The sequence below is a fragment of the Chiloscyllium plagiosum genome, unplaced genomic scaffold, assembly GCF_037043375.1.
Source record: "Chiloscyllium plagiosum isolate Xiang-an unplaced genomic scaffold, Cpla_swu_hap1 HiC_scaffold_34, whole genome shotgun sequence".
In the NCBI taxonomy this organism is placed as follows: domain Eukaryota; kingdom Metazoa; phylum Chordata; class Chondrichthyes; order Orectolobiformes; family Hemiscylliidae; genus Chiloscyllium; species Chiloscyllium plagiosum.
This window is the reverse complement of record NW_028270172.1, coordinates 18,720,912-18,743,032: the sequence shown is the minus strand read 5'-3', so window position 1 is coordinate 18,743,032 and position 22,121 is coordinate 18,720,912. Positions and strand designations below refer to the sequence as shown.

General features: G+C 41.3%; 1 protein-coding gene across 8 annotated transcripts in view; it reads right to left on the bottom strand.

Moving 5' to 3' along the window:
* Positions 1 to 22,121, bottom strand: part of LOC122564466 (uncharacterized) — a 188,334-nt gene that overhangs the window by 54,344 nt on the left and 111,869 nt on the right. For 2 of the 8 annotated variants that reach the window (XM_043719396.2, XM_087978536.1), the window contains exon 1: positions 4,852 to 5,976. The exons of 2 other annotated variants lie outside the window; for them this stretch is intronic. In XM_043719396.2, coding sequence (XP_043575331.2) covers positions 4,852 to 5,475 — 624 coding nt within the window. In that variant the 5' untranslated portion in view covers positions 5,476 to 5,976. Of the gene's footprint in view, positions 1 to 4,851; positions 6,308 to 22,121 lie in introns of those variants that run through there. 4 more of the 8 variants (XR_015752832.1, XM_087978535.1, XM_043719395.2 and 1 more) reach the window with 4 other exon arrangements.

The window sequence follows — 22,121 nt, the reverse complement described above, 5'->3', positions numbered from 1 at the left end:
ATCTTGCTGTACTGGGCAGGAATCAGAAGTGGCTATACTGTTTTCCTTTCCCAGATCATGAACTATTGTGAGCAGTCTTCCCTGCATCTGCAATTCAACTCCAGAGCGACAGTGATTGGATCAGCACATGGAATAATAGGGAAGGAGCACAGCAGTGGAAACTTGAGAGGAAGAGGCGGAGTGAAAGTTGCAAGTAAACAGGGAAGGAATGACGGAAGAGATAAAACATGCCAATATAACCTGAGATCAAGAGATGAAATGGGGTGAAGGCTGTCTGTAGGTATTGGTAACTGAGTAAGAGGTGAACAATGCATGTAGAAACTGGAAGAGGGGGCTGAAAGGGAAAGGAATGAGTGAGGAAAAGGAGTAGGTGAAAATAACTAACTTGAAATGAGGAACAAAGCAGGAATTAAGGGGCAAGAATTGTAGTAAGAACACAAAGCCTCGCATTTTTTGAGGAGACTGATTGAGAGACTATCAACAGGAAGTGGTTGAAGAGGTAGTTTCCTGTTAAGTTGGTGGGAGATGGTGAGAGACAGGTAGTGTTCTTGTGAATTCAGGAAGGGTAGGAGTGCCTCTGTAAATTGGGCCAAAGATGGTTAGAGGGAACAAAGTGCCCCTGTAAAAGGAAAGATTAATTTTAATATAGCATTTTTGGTCTGTTGACTGTGGATTAAACCAAATGTTACTGAGCTTCTGCTTTTAGATTGAATATGTTAAAGTTAATGTTTGTTGCTTCATTATTCTGTGGATTATTTTTATACCACCAAGGTATATTCACAAAGGTTTTTATCCTGGGAATGCTACGGAAGGCTTCCTTCTAATGTCCATTGAGAATTCTATGATGACAACAAGGAGACTCACTTTGTGAGAATGCTGTAAAATACAGAGGCCAAGAAATCCACATTTCGGTTCTGCTGGGTTCACACTCTTCTGTTCTTGTCAAATGCAACAGTCAATATCTCACATTTGACAACGAACACATACACTTACGGGAACTAATACAAGAGATCAGGATGCACAGGTGCAAAGTTCCAAAGCTGGCTCTTATCCAAGATGGAGACTTGGCAAGGGAGCAGCAGCTTGCTCTTTCATGATCTGTTCTTGTAATGTAACGTCAATTAAAAAAAGACAATAATGTTGGTCTGTTGTTATAATATAGGCATTGTACAAATACTACAGCAAAAACTGCTACTGCAGTTTAAATAATACATCCATGAATGACCCTAAGTTAAACTAAGGAGAATATACAAATATCAGAACATAAGTAGCAGGGGTAGGAGTCAGCCATTCAGCCTTTTGAGCTATCTCTACTAAGTAATAAGATCACGGATGAGCTTCTACTTTAAAACCATTTTAGCTGTACTATCTATTTATAGTGGGTTATGAGAAGATTTGTAGCTGAGGTTGAGGTTCTGGATGTAGGTTTGCTCGCTGATGTAGGTTTGCCTCCGGATAAAGCACTGGTGGTGTAGCCCGCTTTCTATTTATATGTTTGAGTTTCCTTGGTGTCACCACGGGAAATGACATTACTAACTCAAGTATTTCATTCGGAGGCTCACTGAAGATGTTACCTAGTACGCTGATGAAACGTCTAAAAACCAACTTTCCAGTTCAGCGAGCAAACCTACATCCACTATCTATTTATCTTTTGATGTTTTTAATATGTAGAAATCTATTAATATCAGTGTTGGACCTACTCAGTGACTAAGCCTCCACAGCCTCTGGGCAGAGAATTCCAGAGATTCATCACCCACTCAGTGCCTCCTCATCTCAGTCCTAAATGACCTGTTCCTCATTCTGAGACTCAATTCCCTAGTTCTATACCACCCAGTCAGGGGAAGCAGCTTTTCTACTGTGGTTTCCTGTAAGAATTTAGTATGTGTAAATGAAATCAATCAACTCTCATTATTCCAAGTTTTCAAGGTAAGTCTGGAATCTTGCTGAAGCCAGGCAAGCAGGCCCCAATAAGGTTGGGGGTGGGGTGTGTGTGTGGGTGGCGGGGAATAGGCAGAATATTGGGGGAGCTAGAGTGGACATGACAATGGGGAGAACAAATGTAAGAATGGTATGATCTGGTCAGGAGAGAAACTTCTGAGAGCACAGGAGGCAAAGATGTCAAATCTTCCGCTCTCCCTCTCATTCCCTGCCCCCACTCTTTGATCAGACACCAGCAAACCCTGTGAAACATATTAGGCTGGATACTTGGCACAGCATGATGAACGGCTTTTGCCCGAAACGTCGATTTCAGAGCTCCTTGGATGCTGCCTGAACTGCTGTGCTTTTCCAGCACCACTAATCCAGTACTTGGCACAGCCTCCCACTGCTGTAGATTAAATTTCACCAGCAGTGAGCACAAAGACCCTTAGTGATGGTGTTAGGAATCAGTTGATTAAGAAGTTATCAAGGACCCTGCTATTATCAAAATGAGTTTCACAACATGAATCTAAGAAAAGTCAAGCAAATTCACAGAAGCAAAGTGCTCCAAAAGCTGACAGTTCAAGGGCTACCCCAAGGCCTTAAGACACATAAAAACAGAGTTATCAACGGTGATGGATGTCGAAAATATTTAGCAACGATGGGTAACGTTTCCACATTGAAAGAGTCTGATCAGTTCGGAAAACCGTCCAGATGATCTCACTGATTTCAGTTGACAATCTCTCTGATGGGAACTCCATGGTCAATGGGCTATGAAGCTAAAATAAACATGTGGAAGATGTTATTTGTACCTTGTGTCGATTGATGCTTATGACAGCTGGACACAAAACAGGTCTGGAGTTTATTTATTTAATATATTGTCACCTGTACCTAGGAGCAGTGAAAAATAGATAATGTAACCACGTTCCGGCACAATCTTGGACTACAGAATAAATAGTAAAATACTGAATAAATTAACATTGAATTGACATTACTGAAAACTGAAACTGCTTCAAGAGTTCACCTTTCCCTCTCCATAGACTCTACCCTCCCTGCTCCGCCGCTGTGTGACATTTTCCCCCCGGGCTCCTGGCGATGTGCTCCTTATCTGCAGCTATGGTCAGCATCGCTTCCGTGTCTGCGCCAGCTCCGAGCTGGGGGACGGTCACGCTACACGGGTCCCTCATCTCCACTGACGGGTCCGGGCTCCCATGAGGTCCTCACTCACCTTCTGACACCGCCAGCCGAGATGGAGCCGGGATTGAGATACACGGTGGGGGTGGCGGCGGGAGGAGGCTCCAGGGCAACCAAAATAACAGGCACGTTACCAAACTGGAAAGACAAGGAAGAAGCTGTGTGGTTGAGCAGCTGACCCCTGCTACCATGGTGTGTGTGTGTGATATTACTATAGATCTCAGCAGTCATTCTTTGGTGCAGTCTGTGAGGTGTGGCATGTTTTGGTAGATAACCTTCAGTTGGATTTTCTGTTCTTCTGGAAGTCGTAGAAGAGAGCTCCTTCCACACATCTTCCCATTCTTCATCTCCGATCTAAATACCCAGGCCTTTGCTCCCATGACCCCCCCCCCCCCCCCCACACACACACCCTGGTGTTTTCTGCCTGGTCTTTTGAAATGTAGATAAACATAGTTGAAAGAGTTCCCATGGTAACTACTTGATTTGCTACAAGTGAAATGTGCAGCTGACAACTAAAAACTACTCACAAGTCGAAAATTATTCAAAATACAGACCAATAAAGCACAACAAAAGTCACAAACCCAACACTTCTTTGAGCAGTAAGTTTCAAAAGATTAAATCTCTCTATTTATAGCTATTGGCAGCAATGGAAAAAACATGATGGAAGCAACATGGGTGACTTTGGAATAGGAACAGAAATAGCTGGGGAAATTTCGCAGGTGGTTTCAAGTCCAGTGACCAAATGTTAACTCTGCTTTCTGTCCACAGATGCTGCCAGACCTGCTGAATTTCTCCAGTAATTGCTGTTTTTGTTTCAGGTTTCCAGCATCTGCAGTTTTTTTTTGGTGATTTTGATGTGGGACCAATTTATGGAGCATTGCTCCAAATTAATAAATCAAATAATGATCATGCACATTGAAAAAGGCAAATGTTTTAATGCTTCTGAATTTGATGTACTCAATGAGCTAGTCCATAGATGATTCTCACTATAGACGGAGATACAGAGCAGCAAGGAGAGGGATGGGAGGGTTTTGGAGGATGAAGTGGACTCTTTCACCTCAAATCCAGTACTGGGCATCCCTCAAAGCCTCAATCTGGACCGCCTTCATCAGTAACTCCAATGCTACATCGAAGAGCCCACACGTCCTTTCTCTTGAAGTAGGAGCCATGTTGCCCCGTGTCATCTTTAAACACTCCACTGCCATTTGCTCTACAAACATTAATTTTGATCCGCTTTTGAGAGCAAACGTATCGCTGTCTCACTTCAGTGCCTCGATTCAGACAAGTTGGAATTGTGAAATCAGCAATTAGTACTAAAATCGTAATTCGGAGACGCCGGTGTTGGACTGGGGTGTACAAAGTTAAAAATCACACAACACCAGGTTATAGTCCAACAGGTTTAATTGGAAGCACTAGCTGTCGGAGCGCTGCTCCTTCATCAGGTGGTTCAGCGCTCCAAAAGCTAGTGTGCTTCCAATTAAACCTGTTGGACTTTAACCTGGTGTTGTGCGATTTTTAACTTTGTACCAAAGCCTTGTGGCCAAAATCCCACTGAAAGACATAGCACCTATAACCCCCTAGTAAGGGATGTTTAAAAAAACCCCAAGGCATTAGCACCTAACGTCAGGCACTGAGGCCTGCCTTACAATAAGTATGAGCTTTTTGGAGCGCAAACAGTAGGATTGGAAATAAGTGGTTGGACGGTGCGTTTAATATTGCTGCAGGTGTGTACAAAGTTACCTTCTCTCTTTTCCTTCTTAATGCCAACTTTTGTGAGGCGATTCCCTTTCTGAAGGGTCGCTGCGGATCACCGCCTCTCCCCCTTGACGCGAATTGGCCTTTGAGAATAAACTCAGCGATTCTGGAATTTTTCAAGGTCTCTCCGATGTAGTTGATGACTTGCTGTACTCCGACCAGCATGCTCTCGATTCCGTCCATCTTCTTGGTCTGTTCCCTGGAGCTCTGGGTCAACTTGGACAACAGATCGGAAAGGTCGGCGGGAACACTCGCACTTTTGTGTTCGCCTTCACGGGGGATGCTGACCTTTGCCACTGCCTCCCCTCTGTCGGCGGTCAGCATTTCCACCTTCCGTCCAATCTTGTCAACGTCTTGAGTGATGCCGTCCAACTTCTGGACGACCTTCTCCTGGAAGCCGAGGAGTTTCTCCACCGTTTGGCTTAACGACTCGAGTTTAATGTCCATCACACTGAGAGCATCCCCGGAGGTAGCCCGAGTGCTCTCCGACAGCCTGGTGGAGGGCCCCGTGATGACTGGAGGCCCTTGGTTCTGCATGGCATTGGAGTCAAACACTTTGGCCAAAGAGTGCACCAACGTGCTTGAGTTCTTCCTCGGCGGCGTGTTCATCGCGACCCGTGTGTGACAACTGAAGCGAATTCACTGCCGAGAGGAGCAGAGCACCTTCCAATCAGGTCAAAAGGATGTCAGTTTTCACCAGCCTACAGCAACGACAAAAATCCTTCGGGGTTATGTTATTCCTTTGCTCCAGGAAGACTCCCTGTGAGTTTCTACTGTGCAGCCTTGGAAATGTCTGTCTGTGCCTTAATGCCTGCACCGCAGACTTTCAAATGTTTCCAACCACACAGCAAAACTCGTTGGCATTCAAGTGCCTGCAAATGATTCCAACAGGCGTTCAGACAAATATAACTGAGGCCACAGCCTGACGGGTGACCGCTCGCGATCCTTTCTGCTCACTCGCCTTCCTTTGTTCCTTGATGTATTTTTTGAACGCACACAATGGCCGCATTTAGCAGTCGCAAACTGACATTGAAATTCCCATTAGTCCCCCACCCCCAAATGCACTTTATCCTGTGACGTTAGCACTGAAATGAAGGAAGCTATTTGGGTACTTGGTGGCATTTGGCAATGCGCATCTTGCTTGACATTTGAGATACTTCAGAATGCAAAGCCATTTCCACTGCACCTTTGCTCAGTACAATGGCAGAGTGATGCACAATGTCATTTCTCCTTTGAAAAATCGGATTGTTCGGTTTTCTCTGCAATATTTTGACTTCACGTGCGTCCATATAGGCATTCAATTGTTTTGGTACTGGTGAAGACAGAAGAGTTATTTCGGCCGGATTTAGAATGACTTTGAAAGCGAGGCTTACATAGACACAGAAGTGCTCAATTTTAAAATTCGAAATAAACTAATTGTTAGAGTTTTTAGCATGTACTTGGCATGAACATATGTCAATGAAAGGCAGAGTTGTTCAATGGTTTAAAAATCAGGTTCCAGCCTCAATTCTAGGGGATTTTACATCTGGCCTTAGCTGAGTGTTCAGTGTGGTCTGCTGTGGGAATTGCCATCTCGGGGGGATATATCGTTCGAAGGTACTGTTCAAGGAACAACAAGAAATTTCAACTGAAGATCCTGGTCATTATTCTTCAGCCAAAAGTCACTAAGTCATTGATTTTGAAAAAATGCAAGGACATCCTGGGGTTTGTCTGAAGTGTGACCTTGGCTGCGATCTTGGGAAAAGGATGAGCTCATTGGTGCATAGCAAGATCCCACAAACAACGATGATATTCTGTGTTATAGAGTCATAGATAATGGGATAACACTCCCAATTCCTAATAAGCTGCATTCCCCGATTGCTAATGGATCCACGGCGGGATTTTTTGCTTTTGTCAATCTAATTAAGCTAACTTTCCATTTCTACTCTTCCCTGCGCGAGTTTAGTATTTCAGCCTCTCCCCTCTCTGGAAGGTCTTGCCAAGACTCCTCTTCAATTAATGCTGGAAACCTTGTTCTTCCTCCATTCCAAAATGCTGTCTCTTCTCCTCCCTCAAAATCACCACTCCCAATTTCCAATTCTTTCCCTCCTCTGGATTTCAGCCTTCTCTCTGTTGTTCCTTCCCTTAGCTCCCATTTTATTTCCATCAATTTCCTCATTCCTTCTCCCTTTCTTGCTGTCCACTTCCCCATTTCAAAGATGTCTCTTCCCCCCCTCCCTGTGACCTCAGAACAGGCTGGAATTTGGAGGAAGCCATAAAGTTGGGTGCTCTGGAAGCAGTGCTGGCATTAACTCAGAGGCAGGGAAGACATTGGGCGTCTACCAGTCCTTGGACCAACTGAAGCCCCAGAGTGGCTAATTAATGGCCACTTCGGGCCTTTCCCAGGGCCACTGGTATTTCATGTGGAGGAGAGTGTCCACATAAGAGGGCTCATCTGGCAGCCTGTCTGAAGACTGTGAAAGATTTCTCTTGTTTGGTTGTGCTGCGTATAACAGAAGCTCACACATAATAGTCCCCGCACAGGTGCTCCCACCTCACCAACCTGATTGTCTTACTCAAACTCGTCCTCCAGCACCCTCACAAGGTTCAGCCTCTTCAGCGGGTACTGCCAGTCATTCTAGTGGCAACGACTCCACATAGCACTGTTGGAACTAGAGAAATGCCATCCCTTGGGACAGAGGTCTTGCCCTGAGCCAATGAGTAGGTTAATGATCAAGCCGAGGAGGAATTTATTCCTGACCTTTTAGCCAGGAAGGCAGGACCACCACCTCAACATAAAATCTGACCACAGCTTTTGTTCATCTTCCATCGTGGATTTGCAAGTTTTGCTTAAATGGAAAACAGTTTATTTATTTTTTCCTCCTCTCCCTCAAGCCTTCCTGCTTTTCCCCAGTCATAAAATGATGCAGCAAAGAGGATGGCTATTCAGCATGGTTTACCTGCATTGCCTGTTTGAAGCAGCAATCCAGTTAGCCTCTACTACTTTTCCTTGGTTTTCTGCTTTCAAGTATTTATACGATTTGTTTTTGAATGCTACTGTTGAATCTGTTTCTACTGCTCTTTCAGTGTTCATTCTCGCTTACAACCACCCACTGTATAAAATAAAATTACCTCAATTTGCATTTGGTTCTTCTGACCTTAAATGACCATGAATCCATATTATCCAGCTGGTGACTCTCAAGCTGTTGGAAATATTAATTATGATTATGAATTACAATGTCTTTGGCTTTATTTTAACATCTTTATCAACACAGTTAATTCCAGCATTGAAATAATGCTATTTGAGAAAACCAACCAATTATTTCCTTTCCCTAACTCTCTCTCAGTAGTTTTTCCTGAAGTTGATGTTGGTGCAACACAAGGGAAGTTTTTGCCACTTACTGAGTCTCCAGCGACTGGCATCTGAATATCTGTTCATTTTGCATGGCCCTGGCTGCATGTTGTAAAGTCGGTATCATCATGACTTATAAACATCCTTTTCTGGCCAGCTATAATTTGGCAATGCAGAAAGCCTCATTCAAAGATCACCCACAGACACTTGAATTTCATCCTAGGCTGCAACTCAGAGGAAATTAGATCTGAACATAAACTCAGTGTTGCATAAGACTTAGCATTGACCTGAAATGTTAACTCTGTGAAAACAGCTGAAATGTCTAACAGGGTGAATAATATTTCAATATGTAAGACCACAAGACGTGGAAGCAGAAGTTGGCCATTTAGCTCGTCAAGCCTGATTCATCATTGAATGAGATCCTGAGTGACTTGAAAATCCTCAACTTCACTTTCCTACCTTTCCCCCAATGCCCTTGATTCATTATTTAAATTCATGACTTAAATTCTATCTATCTCAGTCTTGAATATACTTAATGGCACAGCCTCCACAGCCTTCTATGTAAGGAATTCCACAGACTTACAGCACTGTCAGACAGAGAATTCCTGCTTATTTCTGTCTTAAATATGTGATTATACCTCTTGTCCTCGACTCTATACAAAGGAAGCAATCTTTCTGCATCTATTCTGTCAAGTCCTTGTATGTCTCAATTTAACTGTAAATTTCTATTATTTCTGTAATTAAATCTTTTGTGAAGCATTTTTCTGTTGTTACCAATATAATTTTAAACTCACATCAACAAACTGTCCCTTTCAGTTCTTTCACTAACATTTTTCATAATCGAACACACACCATTGATGCCCATCAATTGCACAGAGCATGCTTTATATTGTGGTCATGTTCACCAGAACTATCTGAGATGCCTTGAATAGATTCACTGCCACCAATTCTTACTGACATACTTATCTGTTACTGATGCCACATGGGGAAGGATGCCCATATAAAATTTTTCACAGAACATCAGCAAACATTCAGACCATCCACTCAGTAGCAGCAGTGTGTACTATCTGCAAGACACACTGAAGAAATTCTCCAAGATTCCTTTGGCAGCTCCTTTCAAACCCACAATCACTTCCAACTAGATACATGGGAAGACCACCACCTGCAAGTTCCCCACCAACTACTCAGCATCGTGATTTAGAGCATAGAACATAGAACAATGCAGCACAGGAACAGACTCTTTGGGACACCACGTCTGCACAACAATGATGCCATTTGAAACTAATCCCACCTGCCTGCAGGTGTTCCTATCCCTTTATCCCCTGACTGTACATGTGTCTGTCTAAATCCCTTGTAAACTTTGCTATCATATCTGTTTTAATTACTTTCCGGGGCAGCATGGTTCAGAAATCTACCACCCTCTGTGTAAAAATGTTTCTCGCATATTTCCTTTCACTTTAGCCGCTCTCGCCTTAAACCTTTGCCACCTGGTATTTGGCATTTCCATCCTGGAATAAAGACTCCAACTATCCACCCTATCCATGCCTAACATTTATATATTGTAAACTTTGTTTTAACTGGCACCTTCTCAACCAACACTCTTGACAAACCAGCAAAAACTATATTCAATTTTAAAGTATGACTGACAGTGATGTGTATACCCTCTGCTTTACATTTCTATTACTTACTGCATGTTTTTACATTGATTTTAGGAAGTAAATTGATGTTTTTACAGAGATGTTTTTGGGGGGATGTTGGTTTCTGGAACCTTTGCTTGTTCAGGGTTTACTGCAGTTATGTGTACCTCTTAATTATCTGGAATATTTGATCAATTTGCATACTTCTAGTCCCATAGATGCCAGCGCGTAAAACAGTTGCTGTACTTCTGGCAGGTCGCCCTTCAGCCTCCGACACTGTAGCAAAAACAATCCAATTTTGTCCAACCTCTCTTTATAGTTAATACACTCCAATCTCGGCAACATCCCTGTAAATCTGTTTTGTACCCTCCCTGAGGTCCCCAATCCTTCCTTTAGTGTGACTTGGAAAAATATTGTCACTCCTTTTGCGCCTCTGTGTTAAAATCTTGGAATTCCCTCCTGAAAGGTATCATGGGTATATAATGTACAGAGGAACCTCGATTATCCGAAGGACACAGGCAGGGAGTATTTTGTTCGGTTAATCGAAAGCCGGATAACATAGTTTAGCCGAGCATCGGGACCTTGCATTCTTGGATAATCCAATCTTCGGATAATTGAATGCCAAATATTCGAGGTTCCTCTGTATATGGACTGTAGTAGCTCAAGCAGGCACCTCACTACCACCTTTTCAACGGCAGCTAGAATGGGCAGTAAATGCTATCAATGAAACCCACATCATGTGAATAGGCTCAAACTTGATAAACAGTAAAGTTTTGTTACATAGGCCATCACACTTCTGAGGAACAGAGTGATAAAAATCCACAGCCTCAAACTCTGCACTAAGCTCACAGTTTATGCAGCAGTTCATGGTCCCCACCCTCCTGAATGCAACAGACACGTCAAATCCCAAAGTGTTATCACCAGCGCTGTTTTCAGGAAGTCCTGCATATCTGCTGACAGGATAGGCATACCAAGCTAAGAGTCCTTTCCAAGACAAATATCACCAGTATTGGGCTCAGCAGCTACAATGGGTGGGCCACATTGTCTGCATGCACAACACAAGATTCCCTAAACATGTGCTCTACTACAAGTTCCTCAATGGTAAGTGATTACTAGGAGGGCAGAGGAAATGCTATAAGTGACCCTGGAAATCTCTCTAAACAGATGTAACATCCACACCCACACACAAGAATTGCTTGCCCTTGAACATGCAAACTGGAGAAGAAGCGTCCGCAAAGGCACCAACTGCTGTGAGTATTACTAAGTGGAGCACATAGAGGCCAAGCACATAGCAATGGTAGAGGCTCCAACCTTGTTCCCATTATGTGGCCAATATGTTGCAATTGTATAGTATACTTAATGTAGTGAGCTGTGACTTATGAGCAGCAAAATATATATCTGTATGAGACAATTTAAGACCGCCAAAAACAATTCTAGACTTGGAGTGACTTCTGCGTTCAATAGACCCCGACCTTTGAAAGGGGAAGTAAACTATATTCACTTAATTCATATTGTTCTATTGTAGAAGGTAGTTAGTACGAGATAAGTTATCTGGCATCATGAGACCAGCTCCATCCAACAAGCAGTGGAAAGAATGCACAGAAACCAGAGTACTTACCCACCCTGCCCCTCAAACACCACCTTCCCCACCTGTAGCAGAGTGTGCAGCACCAGAATTTGTCTATTCAACCACAGCCATAGTACCCACAGCCCTCGGAGTGGAAACAAGTCATCCTCAACCCTGAGAGACTGCCAAAGAAGAAGATTACATAGTACTTAATACTTACATTACATCTGAGAAAAATGATACTCTCTTATGAGACATCAGCTTGAGATAAGAGTAAGTCCATGTTACTGTTAGCTACTGGTACACAACTAGCTTGGCATAACAAGTGTTTAACTAGTTAAACTCTGATTAAACACTGGTTAGCTCCTTCCAGGATAAGCCCATTATAGCATGATGGATGGAGCTGGTCTCATGATGCCAGATAACTTATCTCGTACTAACTGCCTTCTACAACAGAACATCATGAACAAAACAAATTAAGTGAATATAGTTTATTTCCCCTTTCATAGGTTGGGGTCTATTGAATGCAGAAGTCACTCCAAGTTTAGAATTGTTTTGGGGGTCTTAAATTGTTGCATGCAGATATATATTCTGCTGCTCATAAGTCACAGCTCACTACATTAAGTATACCATATAATTGCAACATATTGGGTGAACACTGAAATATTTGAATGCTTCCTAATTTCTATGTTCTGTGGTATTCAGTATGTTTAGTGAATTGAATATATGATCAACAATTTTTAACTGGTCACCTGAACCAATTACAATTTTTGATTTCATAGTCTTATAACACCTTTGGAGTATGTGTGACATCTCTATGCACAATTGTGAAGGTGACACAATGTGTGACTCCTAGATATATGGGTCTTATAGTTCTGTAGAGGTTGGAGAGCTTTTAGTGGGAGGTCTTGTCACAATGTGGGTATTGTCCCTGTCCTGGAGCCAGAAACTCTGGGTGAAAGTCCCACTCCAGGGGGATATTTGTAACGTGGCCACACATGTTGAGTATCAATCTGCAAACCCTTCCAAAATACACAAAGGGCAGTGAGACGAGGAAAGATTCCTGGTTAGCCACATGATGGGAACAAGGTTGGAGCCTCTACTATTGCGATCCATAACTTGACTACAACGTGCACATTAAAGTGCATGTTGCCACAGCAACCAGTTTGTATAGAGGTCAATCAGCAGTAAATCTCTTCTCTGTAAGAAAATCCTACTTCATAGATCATATTTAAAGGGATCCCCCAGCATTTAAAAAAAACAATCATTAACTCAGATTTACTAATAAGGCAGGTGCTGCACAGATCATATGGAGGCAATTACACAGGGTGGGAATGAATCAAGGAAATATTTTTCTGAGTTGGAAAACTAAATAAATGTGTTAAAGTTCATGGTAGTGTCAATTCTAAATGATATGTAGAAAGAACAGGATTTTTTATGTTCCATATTGTTTAACATATGCAAAAAATGTAGACCATCACAAAGAATGTAAGATTTGAGTGCACAGATAAAATCCTAAGATTGTCTCTTGATCTGTTGGCAGTCCCTAAGATTAACTACCAAGGATGCAATGTGTTGCTGAATTTATTAGTTACACTGGCTCAGTGGTTAGCACTGTTGCCTCACTGTGCCAGGGACCTGGGTTCGATTCCTGCCTTGGGTGACTATCTGCATGGGGTTTGCACATTCTGCGTGGGTTTCCTCCCACAATCCAAAGCTGTGCAGTTTAGGTGAATTGCCCATGCTAAATTGCCAATGGTGTTAGCTGCATTAGTCAGGGGTAAATGTAGGGCAGGGGAATGGGTTTGGGTGGGTTGCTGTTTGGAGGGTCAGTGTGGATGTGTTAGGCCGAATGGCCTGTTTCCATACTCTAGGGGATCTGATCTAATCTAAAAACTATATTTTCCTGTTAAATGAGTGAAATCTGCAGTTAGATGTTTCTCTGCACTCCCATTTCGAAGTTATAGAAAAAGAGATGACATTGAACAGTGTGGCCTCTCTCTGTAACCCGATTTTCCTCTCTTGTCACTGCTGGTAATGCTGCTAGCCACGGTTTCTACTGGCAGGGTGAGCATACTCTGGGTTAATTGCCCATTTTGTACTTTACATTCTTGTTCCTGCCACTCCTGAATGTCTGACATCCATAGGTTTGGGGTAAGACTGGGATGGTCCCAAATGTACAAAACAGAGCGAGAGTCCCTTACAATGGCCTCTTCTTCCATCAACTCTCCAGTATTTCTTAAATCTTGAAGATCATGACTGGGTAGAGGTACTTTTTGAATATCTTGGGTCAGCCTTTAAGGCCCAGTGGCCCATTAAGAGGCCTTTGGCTAACTTCTAATGTAGTTCTAATATAATAGGACTTTCACTTTACCCTAAGCTGCAAGCATATTGGAAGACCCATACCAGCTTGGTAGGAATAATCTCTGGAAAACCTGATTGTCACAGATGTGTATTCATAATATTACATATGTTGCAAAGACAGCTAATATGCCTTTAAAATGGACACAAGGAGTTTATGAAAAGAACCCTCAAAGACACATGAAATCTCTTGTGAATTCAATGGTAACTAATTGAAGACATTCAGGCTTGTTATCGTAAGAATCAATCACAAAATATCATTGAATAATTCAAGAATTGTCCCTTGAACTCGCAAGATGTGTGTGAAGATTCAAAAGCAAAACTAAATGGGGGATCATTGCAAGTAATTCCAATGCAACTGACTTTGCTTTGTTAAACAATGATTCATCAAAATGACCATTTGCAGCATTTTGTTTGATCATGATAAACTTGGCTGGAAACAGTCATTATGAGGAGAATCATCTGAACATGATGAGAAAGTAATCTTGAAACTAACCACTATTTCTCAACCAGGAGACAGAGGATGGTATCCAGGTGCTGTACTGCAGCAAGAGCTACAGCCTGCAGTACTATTATAGTGAAACAGAGGAGCTTTCACTCATTCCCAGGATTTGTTTTTTTTTAAGTGCATATGAGGAAACAACCTCCAACTATTCAACTACCTAAACCATCTCATATGCTGAATCTGACTTCACGTTTCAAATCTTACCATTCAGATGGAGGATCTTGAGGGCAAAACCCTTGTAATGATAGGGAGACTGATCGAGCTTTCACCTCCACACATAACTTTAATCCTTACTTGCTTTGAATAGTTAGTTCTGTATGTTAGCTAATAACTGTCTCACTGTATTTTACTTACATAACTTTGAGCAATAGCTGTGAAGTAAAATATCTTTTAATCTTGCTTAAAGCATAATGCTTAAAGAAATTCTTCGTTCACAGATTACTCTGAAGATGTACTGTTGGATCAATGTCACTTAAAGTCAGAACTAAGCCTGAAGCTCAAGTTAAGTTACACAAGCCTAAATTTGGTAACAACTGATTATGTATGCTTTTAAATGATTTCAAAAAATCAGTTACAAATATCCTTTGGTATAGCAGATTACCAAAGAAACTGAATGCAATTTGAAGGTCAACCTGTTTTAATAACAATGTTAGCTGCCCCAAAAAAAAGTCAAACTTATACAACAAAAGCCTTTGTTCACATCTCTCCCCACATGCCCTATAATGATTCAGGATTTTCTGCCCTACAATTTAATGCAGGGTCAAGTGGTTGCATTTTTCCATCTGCTTTCAGAATGTTTGAATATTCGTTGTTAATGTCTGGAGGTGTTGGATGTGGTGAAGTATCTTCTACCTTGTGACTCTGAGGTGTGCAAACTGGCTGGTGTTTCAAGTCAATGTGCAATTGGATACTGAACTCTTTGTCACTAGGCTTTCAGTTATTGTCTGGATTTCACAAACCAAAGAACAGTGGCTTCATTCAGTTCTGGATATCATTAACCTACAGAGATTAACATTGAAGCAGAAAGGTCAATTAATTCAATTTGAACAAGCATGGAGCTCATTTGAAAATTATGTGATTGCCAAAAAGGAAAAGAGACCACCGTGACACTATCTGGAGATAATTAGGACCAAATGGACTGACAGGTATAGTCTGGACATAAGTAAATCAGAAAAATAGTGGATTATAATGGAAAAATATGAGAGATATTGTTTTATTTTCTAGGTAGCATGTAACATTGTTACTGTTTACCTATAATCCTACTAGAGCCATTATTGCATTAAGATGTTTGATATGATAGTTAAACAATTAATAAAGCATAACAATTTACTAAGTGCCTGGGAATAAAGGCACTTTTCAAGTATATTCCAAAATAGTTCAAGTACTATGAACCACTCTGTAGGTCAGTGATTTGTTGTAAAGTAACTGAGGCAAAACATTTAGCACACATTAAGCTACTGCAGCAGTAATAAAATAAATGTTGTGTTGAAACAGTCTTTCCCCATTCTGGGTTGCATGACCAGCAGTGTGGGCTGTTAGTTCAGTTGGCTGGAAGGTACCATGTAGTCAGTTAGTCAGCCATTCAGCTAGGTGTATGAGGTAATCATAATAGAAGTACATACAATGCCTGGACTATATGTATAAATCTGAAATATATTAATTCACATAATTCAATGGTAATAAACTTCCAGATATCTGTCTCAATACGCACCTGAGTATGTGTGGTATATGTTTAACGTGTTGACATATTGGAAACTATATCACTGAACATTTTTGTCTCCATCAAAACAAGACCAACTATGTGTTTCCAACTCTGTAAAGTCATCCATCCGTACACCATCTGCAAAAACCCATACCTGTGCTTCTCACATAACTGTTCCAATATTGCCCTGCTTGACCACTCACTTTATATTTTCTGTAAACTTCAACTTAATGAAAACTCTGCTGCCCCAATACTTTCTTACACCATGTTCCATTCACCTTTCAGCACTATTCTCACTCAAGTACACTGGCATCTAATTGCTTTGAATTTAAAATGTTCAGCTCTATGTTCAAATTTCTTCCAGCTTCACAACTTTGTAATCTCTTCCAGTCAAGACCAATATTCCCACTAAGGCACAAGATTGAGCAAGCAATCAGTAACCTGAAAGTCTCTAAGATGACTGTGCATAAGTCAATTACCTACATTTCAACACTTTTGTGGCTGTAAGCTGTACAAAATAAATTGTGGCGGACATATATTTAAATAAAACATGCAAGAACTTTAAAAAATGAATTAGTGGGCATGTTTGTGTACCCTGAATTCTATGTTTTTTTCAATTCTAGCCTCTCATGCATCCAAAATGTTCATCATTCCAACATTGCTGAGTGTAACAAGTCCCTGGGTAATAGGTTTTAGAATTCCTTCCCTGAGCCACTTTTCCTGCCACTCTACCTCTTTCTCTTTGTTTAAGACACACTTTAAGAATTACCTGTCTGCCGAAGTTTGGCCATCTTTCCTTAAACTTCCCTATATGACCTGGGGTATAACCTTTAGTGTTATAATGTTTTTGTGAAGCATTTCTCGTCTTTAGTTCTGGCCTCTTATGCATCCTTGACTTTAAATGGTTTCCATTTATTTTACCTGTTGGTGACCATGTCTTAAATTGCTCGAGACCTTCAGAACTTCCTCCCTACTCCTCTCTGTCTTGCTATTGTGCCTTCCTCTGTTAGAACAATGCTAAAACCTATTTCTTTGATCATCTAAGTTAACATTTCGAGTGGTTCTGTGACATACTTTGTTTTATAACGCTTCTCTGAAGTGCCTTGGGATGTTTTAGTCGGTTAAAGGTGCCGTATAAATGCAAGTTATTGTTGTCAATCAGCAAGTTGACCAGAGATTCTTTGCCGACACTGGGGTGTTCATGAGATCAAAGAGCCTTAATTTAGATTTATTTTTGGAGGCTCCAACATAAGTTAAGCTGCCATCTCAATTGCTTAAATAGATAGCAGTGTTGAAATGATTCAGGGGTGGGAGGGGGTTGAGCCTACTGTTTGGATTTTAACTCTCATTGTACCTGGTTCCAGCTGGGTGGAGGGTGTTTGGATTTCCCCATTGTTCAGGCAAGAAATTAAACAATTGAAACCTGGTCATGCACTGAACAAAAGCCTTTAGGTATCCGCTCAAATCTTACCAAGAGATGAATGAGAAGTTTAACAAAGGAACAGTAAGTCTCACAACAAAAGTGAGAGACAAATTGCAACCAAGATCACTTGCTTTAGTAGTCCTGCCGATGGCTGTTAAACAGACACAGGGGTCCTCTGGAACATAATCCAGGGTGCTGTCTGAACATGCATCTGTCAGGTCACTTGTATCACCTTCTGGACAGCTGGGAATTCATCCAATTCAGGATTACAGAAAGTGGGAACATGATAGGATCGCACTCTTTAATCATACTGCTGGCTCTCCCAAAGTTCAGACTGAAACTGGTGGCATTCGCATTGCGATTCTCACAGTTAACCCTTTGAAGTTTCTAAGCAGAAAAGGAATGCCATCTCCAAATAGCTTGCCAACTGATCTAAATGGATCTGCATGTGAATGGCAAATTTTGCAAGCAGTTGCCATGACGCATTTCTGTTCAGGAATTCCAATCTCTTGTCTATTGAGGGGAGAGAGAGAGAGAGAAAGAGACAGGTGGTTTCTGGAGAATTAGGGTTACCCTATGTTACTGACAATCACAGCAGCTCTGCAAGTGATGAGAACACAAGCTGCAGATTCCAATGCCTTTGGCCTCTGAAAGAACTACAGGATTCTGCAACTAAGGAGATGTACTGTAATATTTGCTGAAGCACATCTACATGCAGGGTGTCATTTTAACTCCCATGCCTGCATGGGGTTTGTGTTGTGTGAGTAGTTAAGATCTTAACAGAGCCAGAGAGAAAGGCTGAGGTAGTGATTAGATTTTTGTAGGACCAGAATTTACTTGGCAAATTCACAACCCTGAACTTTATTAGCACACCAACAAAATAGGCACTCTACATTATGTCAAGGACAATAAATCATGAGTTGTGAATTGCTCCTATTAGATTTTCACTACTGAGTTTCCAAAACTGGGGTCTCACCATCATTCGCCCCTTTAGTTTCAATATATTGCTGAATTTGTGTTGAAAAAAAAGATATATTTAGGCTGTTTATTGATGTTGCAAGGCTCCTGTTAATGCCACGATTTATGGTCTGGTCATGAAAATAAATTTCTCTGGCCACAAAAGAGGTCCAATTGAATTCATGCAGCTTTAGTTGTGCATGATAAATTATATCTAGGTTTTTTTTTATATATCTATATTAATTTACTGATTCTCTTTTCTTTCTCACTGAATCCAATCTTTCTTTCCCTCACTTTATTTCACTTTCTGGGTCTAAGTTGGTGCTAATTCACTTTAGTTCCTTCCCTGATATTTCCTCACTTTCTCTTTCTATCCTTAAATTTCCTCAATTAGGAAGATAAGCCATTCAACATTCAGGAGATCCCAGGTACCCACTGACTTATCAATTACCATTTCCACAAATTTGCAATGGGAAAATCATATGATTCGAAAAGAAACGATACAGATTGGATTCACAGTGCTTTCAAGTGAAACCCAGATACATTAACTTCTGGGCCATTATGTTTGGTGAGACCAAAAACTCCTACAGGATCATTAGGCTTACAAGTAGCTCTTCCCTTTTGTTTTAGTTTAACTTGAAGGAATAGAGTCTGTGGATGATACGCTAGGTTTGATATGGCAGTGACAGCAAATTCACTTTTGTCCTTGCCAAACCAAGAACAACTCTTGTGAAGCCTCTGTCATCTCACACTGCAAGGGTTCAGCAAAAAAGTAGTAAGAATCACAGCTTGGTCAGTTTAAAAGGCAAGTGGTTGAAGTGAAATGGTAATATCTCTGGAACATGTCTTGAGATGCAAAGTTTGTATGATTTGTAGAATATTTCATTGCTCATTTACTGAATGTCATGGACTGTATTGTATTTCAGATCATGTCATGAAATATTTTTCAATCAGACTTGAAGTCTGATGTATTCTACTGTCCTGAAAACAAGTTCATATACTTTTGCACTAGAACAGGGTTATCATGAGGAGAGAGAGAAAAAGAGAAAGAATGAAATAAATACTGTGCTAATAAGACATGCCTGTTTGAAAGTCTTGTTTTAGTTTCAAATTTTGGTTGTAATTTCTGATTTCCATAAGTTGAATTTGCTTGAAGAACTTACCAATTTAGCACTTGAGCACTGTTCTTAGAGCTGCAAATGGATGCTCCATACATCCTCTTCCACTGAAGGCATAAGTTTGTCGGGCTACCTCACAGCAGCACAACCTGAGGTGGCTCAGGGACTGAGAGACATATTCTCTGAAGCTGCACTGGAGGTCCTGATGGAGGAGATCCTCCAGAAGGACTGATCCTCCATTAAGCTACAGCCTCAGAACTAAAGGAGGTTTCCTCTCCCTCTTGTCCATCTCTCCTACAGCACCTGGTACTGCTGTGTCTGGCCTCATCTCCTCCTCCCATTCTTCTTTCAGATCAAGCTGGACCTCTGGCAAGAACTCCTCCTTCCCCAGGCAAATTCTGCAAAGTATCCAGTAAGATGGGGTAGCACACCATTTACCCTCTATAAGTGAAGTCCTTTAAGATTCTTTGCCCAAAATGTGGCTTGAATGTTGATGAAGTGTTTACCCACTGTTACAGAAAGTTTCCTTAAGTATCTTGGAAATCCTCTTCCAGCTTATTATGTCACCAAGTAGAGAGTTGGTTAGCTCAGTTGGCTGGACTGTTGGTTTGTGAAACATCAATACAACGGATTCAATTTCTGTGTCGACCAGAGTTGCCATGAAAATCCAGCCTTCTCAACTTCACCCACACCTGAGACAAAATGATTCTCAGTTAAACCCACCACTAGTCAATTCTTCCCACTAAGAGTGTAACCTGTCAACCTGTAAGACAATGGCAACTTTCACACCTCCAAGTGAAAGCTGAGCAGTTTTCAATTCACAGTCAAAATCCTCACCAGTAGCTACCTAGCTCATGGAGAAAGTGAGGACTGTAGATGCTAGAGACCAGAGTCGAGAGTGTGTTGCTGGAAAAGCGCAGCAGGTCAGGCAGCATCCGAGGAGAATCGATGTTTGGCCATTCCTGACGAAGGGCTTATGCCTGAAACATCGATTCTCCTGCTCCTCAGATGCTGCCTGACCTGCTGTGCTTTTCCAGCACCACACTCTCTATCTAGCCCATGCCAAAATCTTTCAGTCCTCAGTTGGGCCTTCCAAGTCCAGAAGCATATATTGCCAGCATGCAAGGCTACATAGCAACTTCTCTCTGAAAATAAATGGACAGCCATCATGGAGATGTTGCAAATATTGACTGTTTCATCTTAGAAGGAGCTAGTTGGATAAATGTCCCTAGTCACAGTCAAATTCACAGTTGTTATCAATGCTATCTTCTTCCTGTTCTGAAGCTGTAGTTCTCCCAGCAGCAGATAGCAGGTTTCAATGAGGATACCCAAACTGCAGTGTAAACATCTCACACTCTGCACCTCACTGAGGATCAGCCAGGAGACTTGACCCTTGGAAGTCATGGACTCATAGAAAGTGCCTTACTGACCCTGCCCTCTCACCTTCAGCAACTTGAACTGCTGTGTTGTCCCATTCAGTCTCTCATTCATGCTCTAGTCCAAAGGGATATTACCAGTCCATCCATATCTGGGAGTACAATGTGTGTGCAGAATTCTTTGATTCGGGGCAAAGTCCTACATTACATTTTTATACTCCATCTATACTTCAGCAACTTTAGATAATTCTGGAAACCACCAAGTACTTCCACAAGCACAACAAGAGCCAAGAGAAATCAATCAGTCAGTAAGCAGAAATGCAGGTTGTCAATCCCTTTAAATAGTGCTGATGGAGAATGTTCCTGAAGCTGAACAAAGCTGTATACATTTAAAAGATGCCTTCAGCTGAAACATGGAGATTCAAATTGGCAACCTTGACATTCAAATTGGCATTAGGTGTTGATTAACATCACAAACTGTCTACAGAACAACCTCGATTACCAAAATGAGATGGGCAGGGAGTATTTTGTTCAGATAACTGATTGTTCGGGCAACGTTTTTACAGGACCTTGAGTTCTTGTTTGGATAATCTAAAGTTTGGATAATTGATGTTCAGATAACCGAGATTGTCCCTATATTTGCAAATGTTCCTTGTGCACATGCTAATGAACCTCAGCAAAATGGCTCTGGAAGAATTTGCATATGCTGTGGATATGATTTTTAAGGCATAATTAAGCATTTAAAGCTGAAAAATCAGGCACTTTGGAAATAGATGTTACAACCTCATTCTTTCTTTTCACTTAAAGAATGGCTAACCCAGTACGGGCCTCAACCATTTACAATCTATATCAATAACCTAGAAATAGGGACCAAAAGGTATGCTTGATTTCATTCTGGACTCAAATCCACTTTTCTGTCTGCACCATCACAACTCCTTCTACTCTGCCGCCATAATGTTATTTATCAAAAATCTACGTAGCTAAATTTACCAAAGACACTTTGATAACTAGGAAAAGAAAGTAAGCTATCAAGAGGAGCTAGAAAATGTGCAAAACAATATTAAACAGTTGAATGAGTGGGCAAAAATTTGGCAGATGTAGTGTAATCTGTAAACCTGTCCAACTTGAAGAATAGAAATGCAGACACTTTTTAAATAGTAAGAGATTGTAGAACACTGAACTGCAGAGGGATTTGGAGATGATAGTGCATGAAATCAAAGTCAGATCAGTCATGTTCAAGGGCCAATGATCTAAACTCCAATTTTGGATGTTTTCATA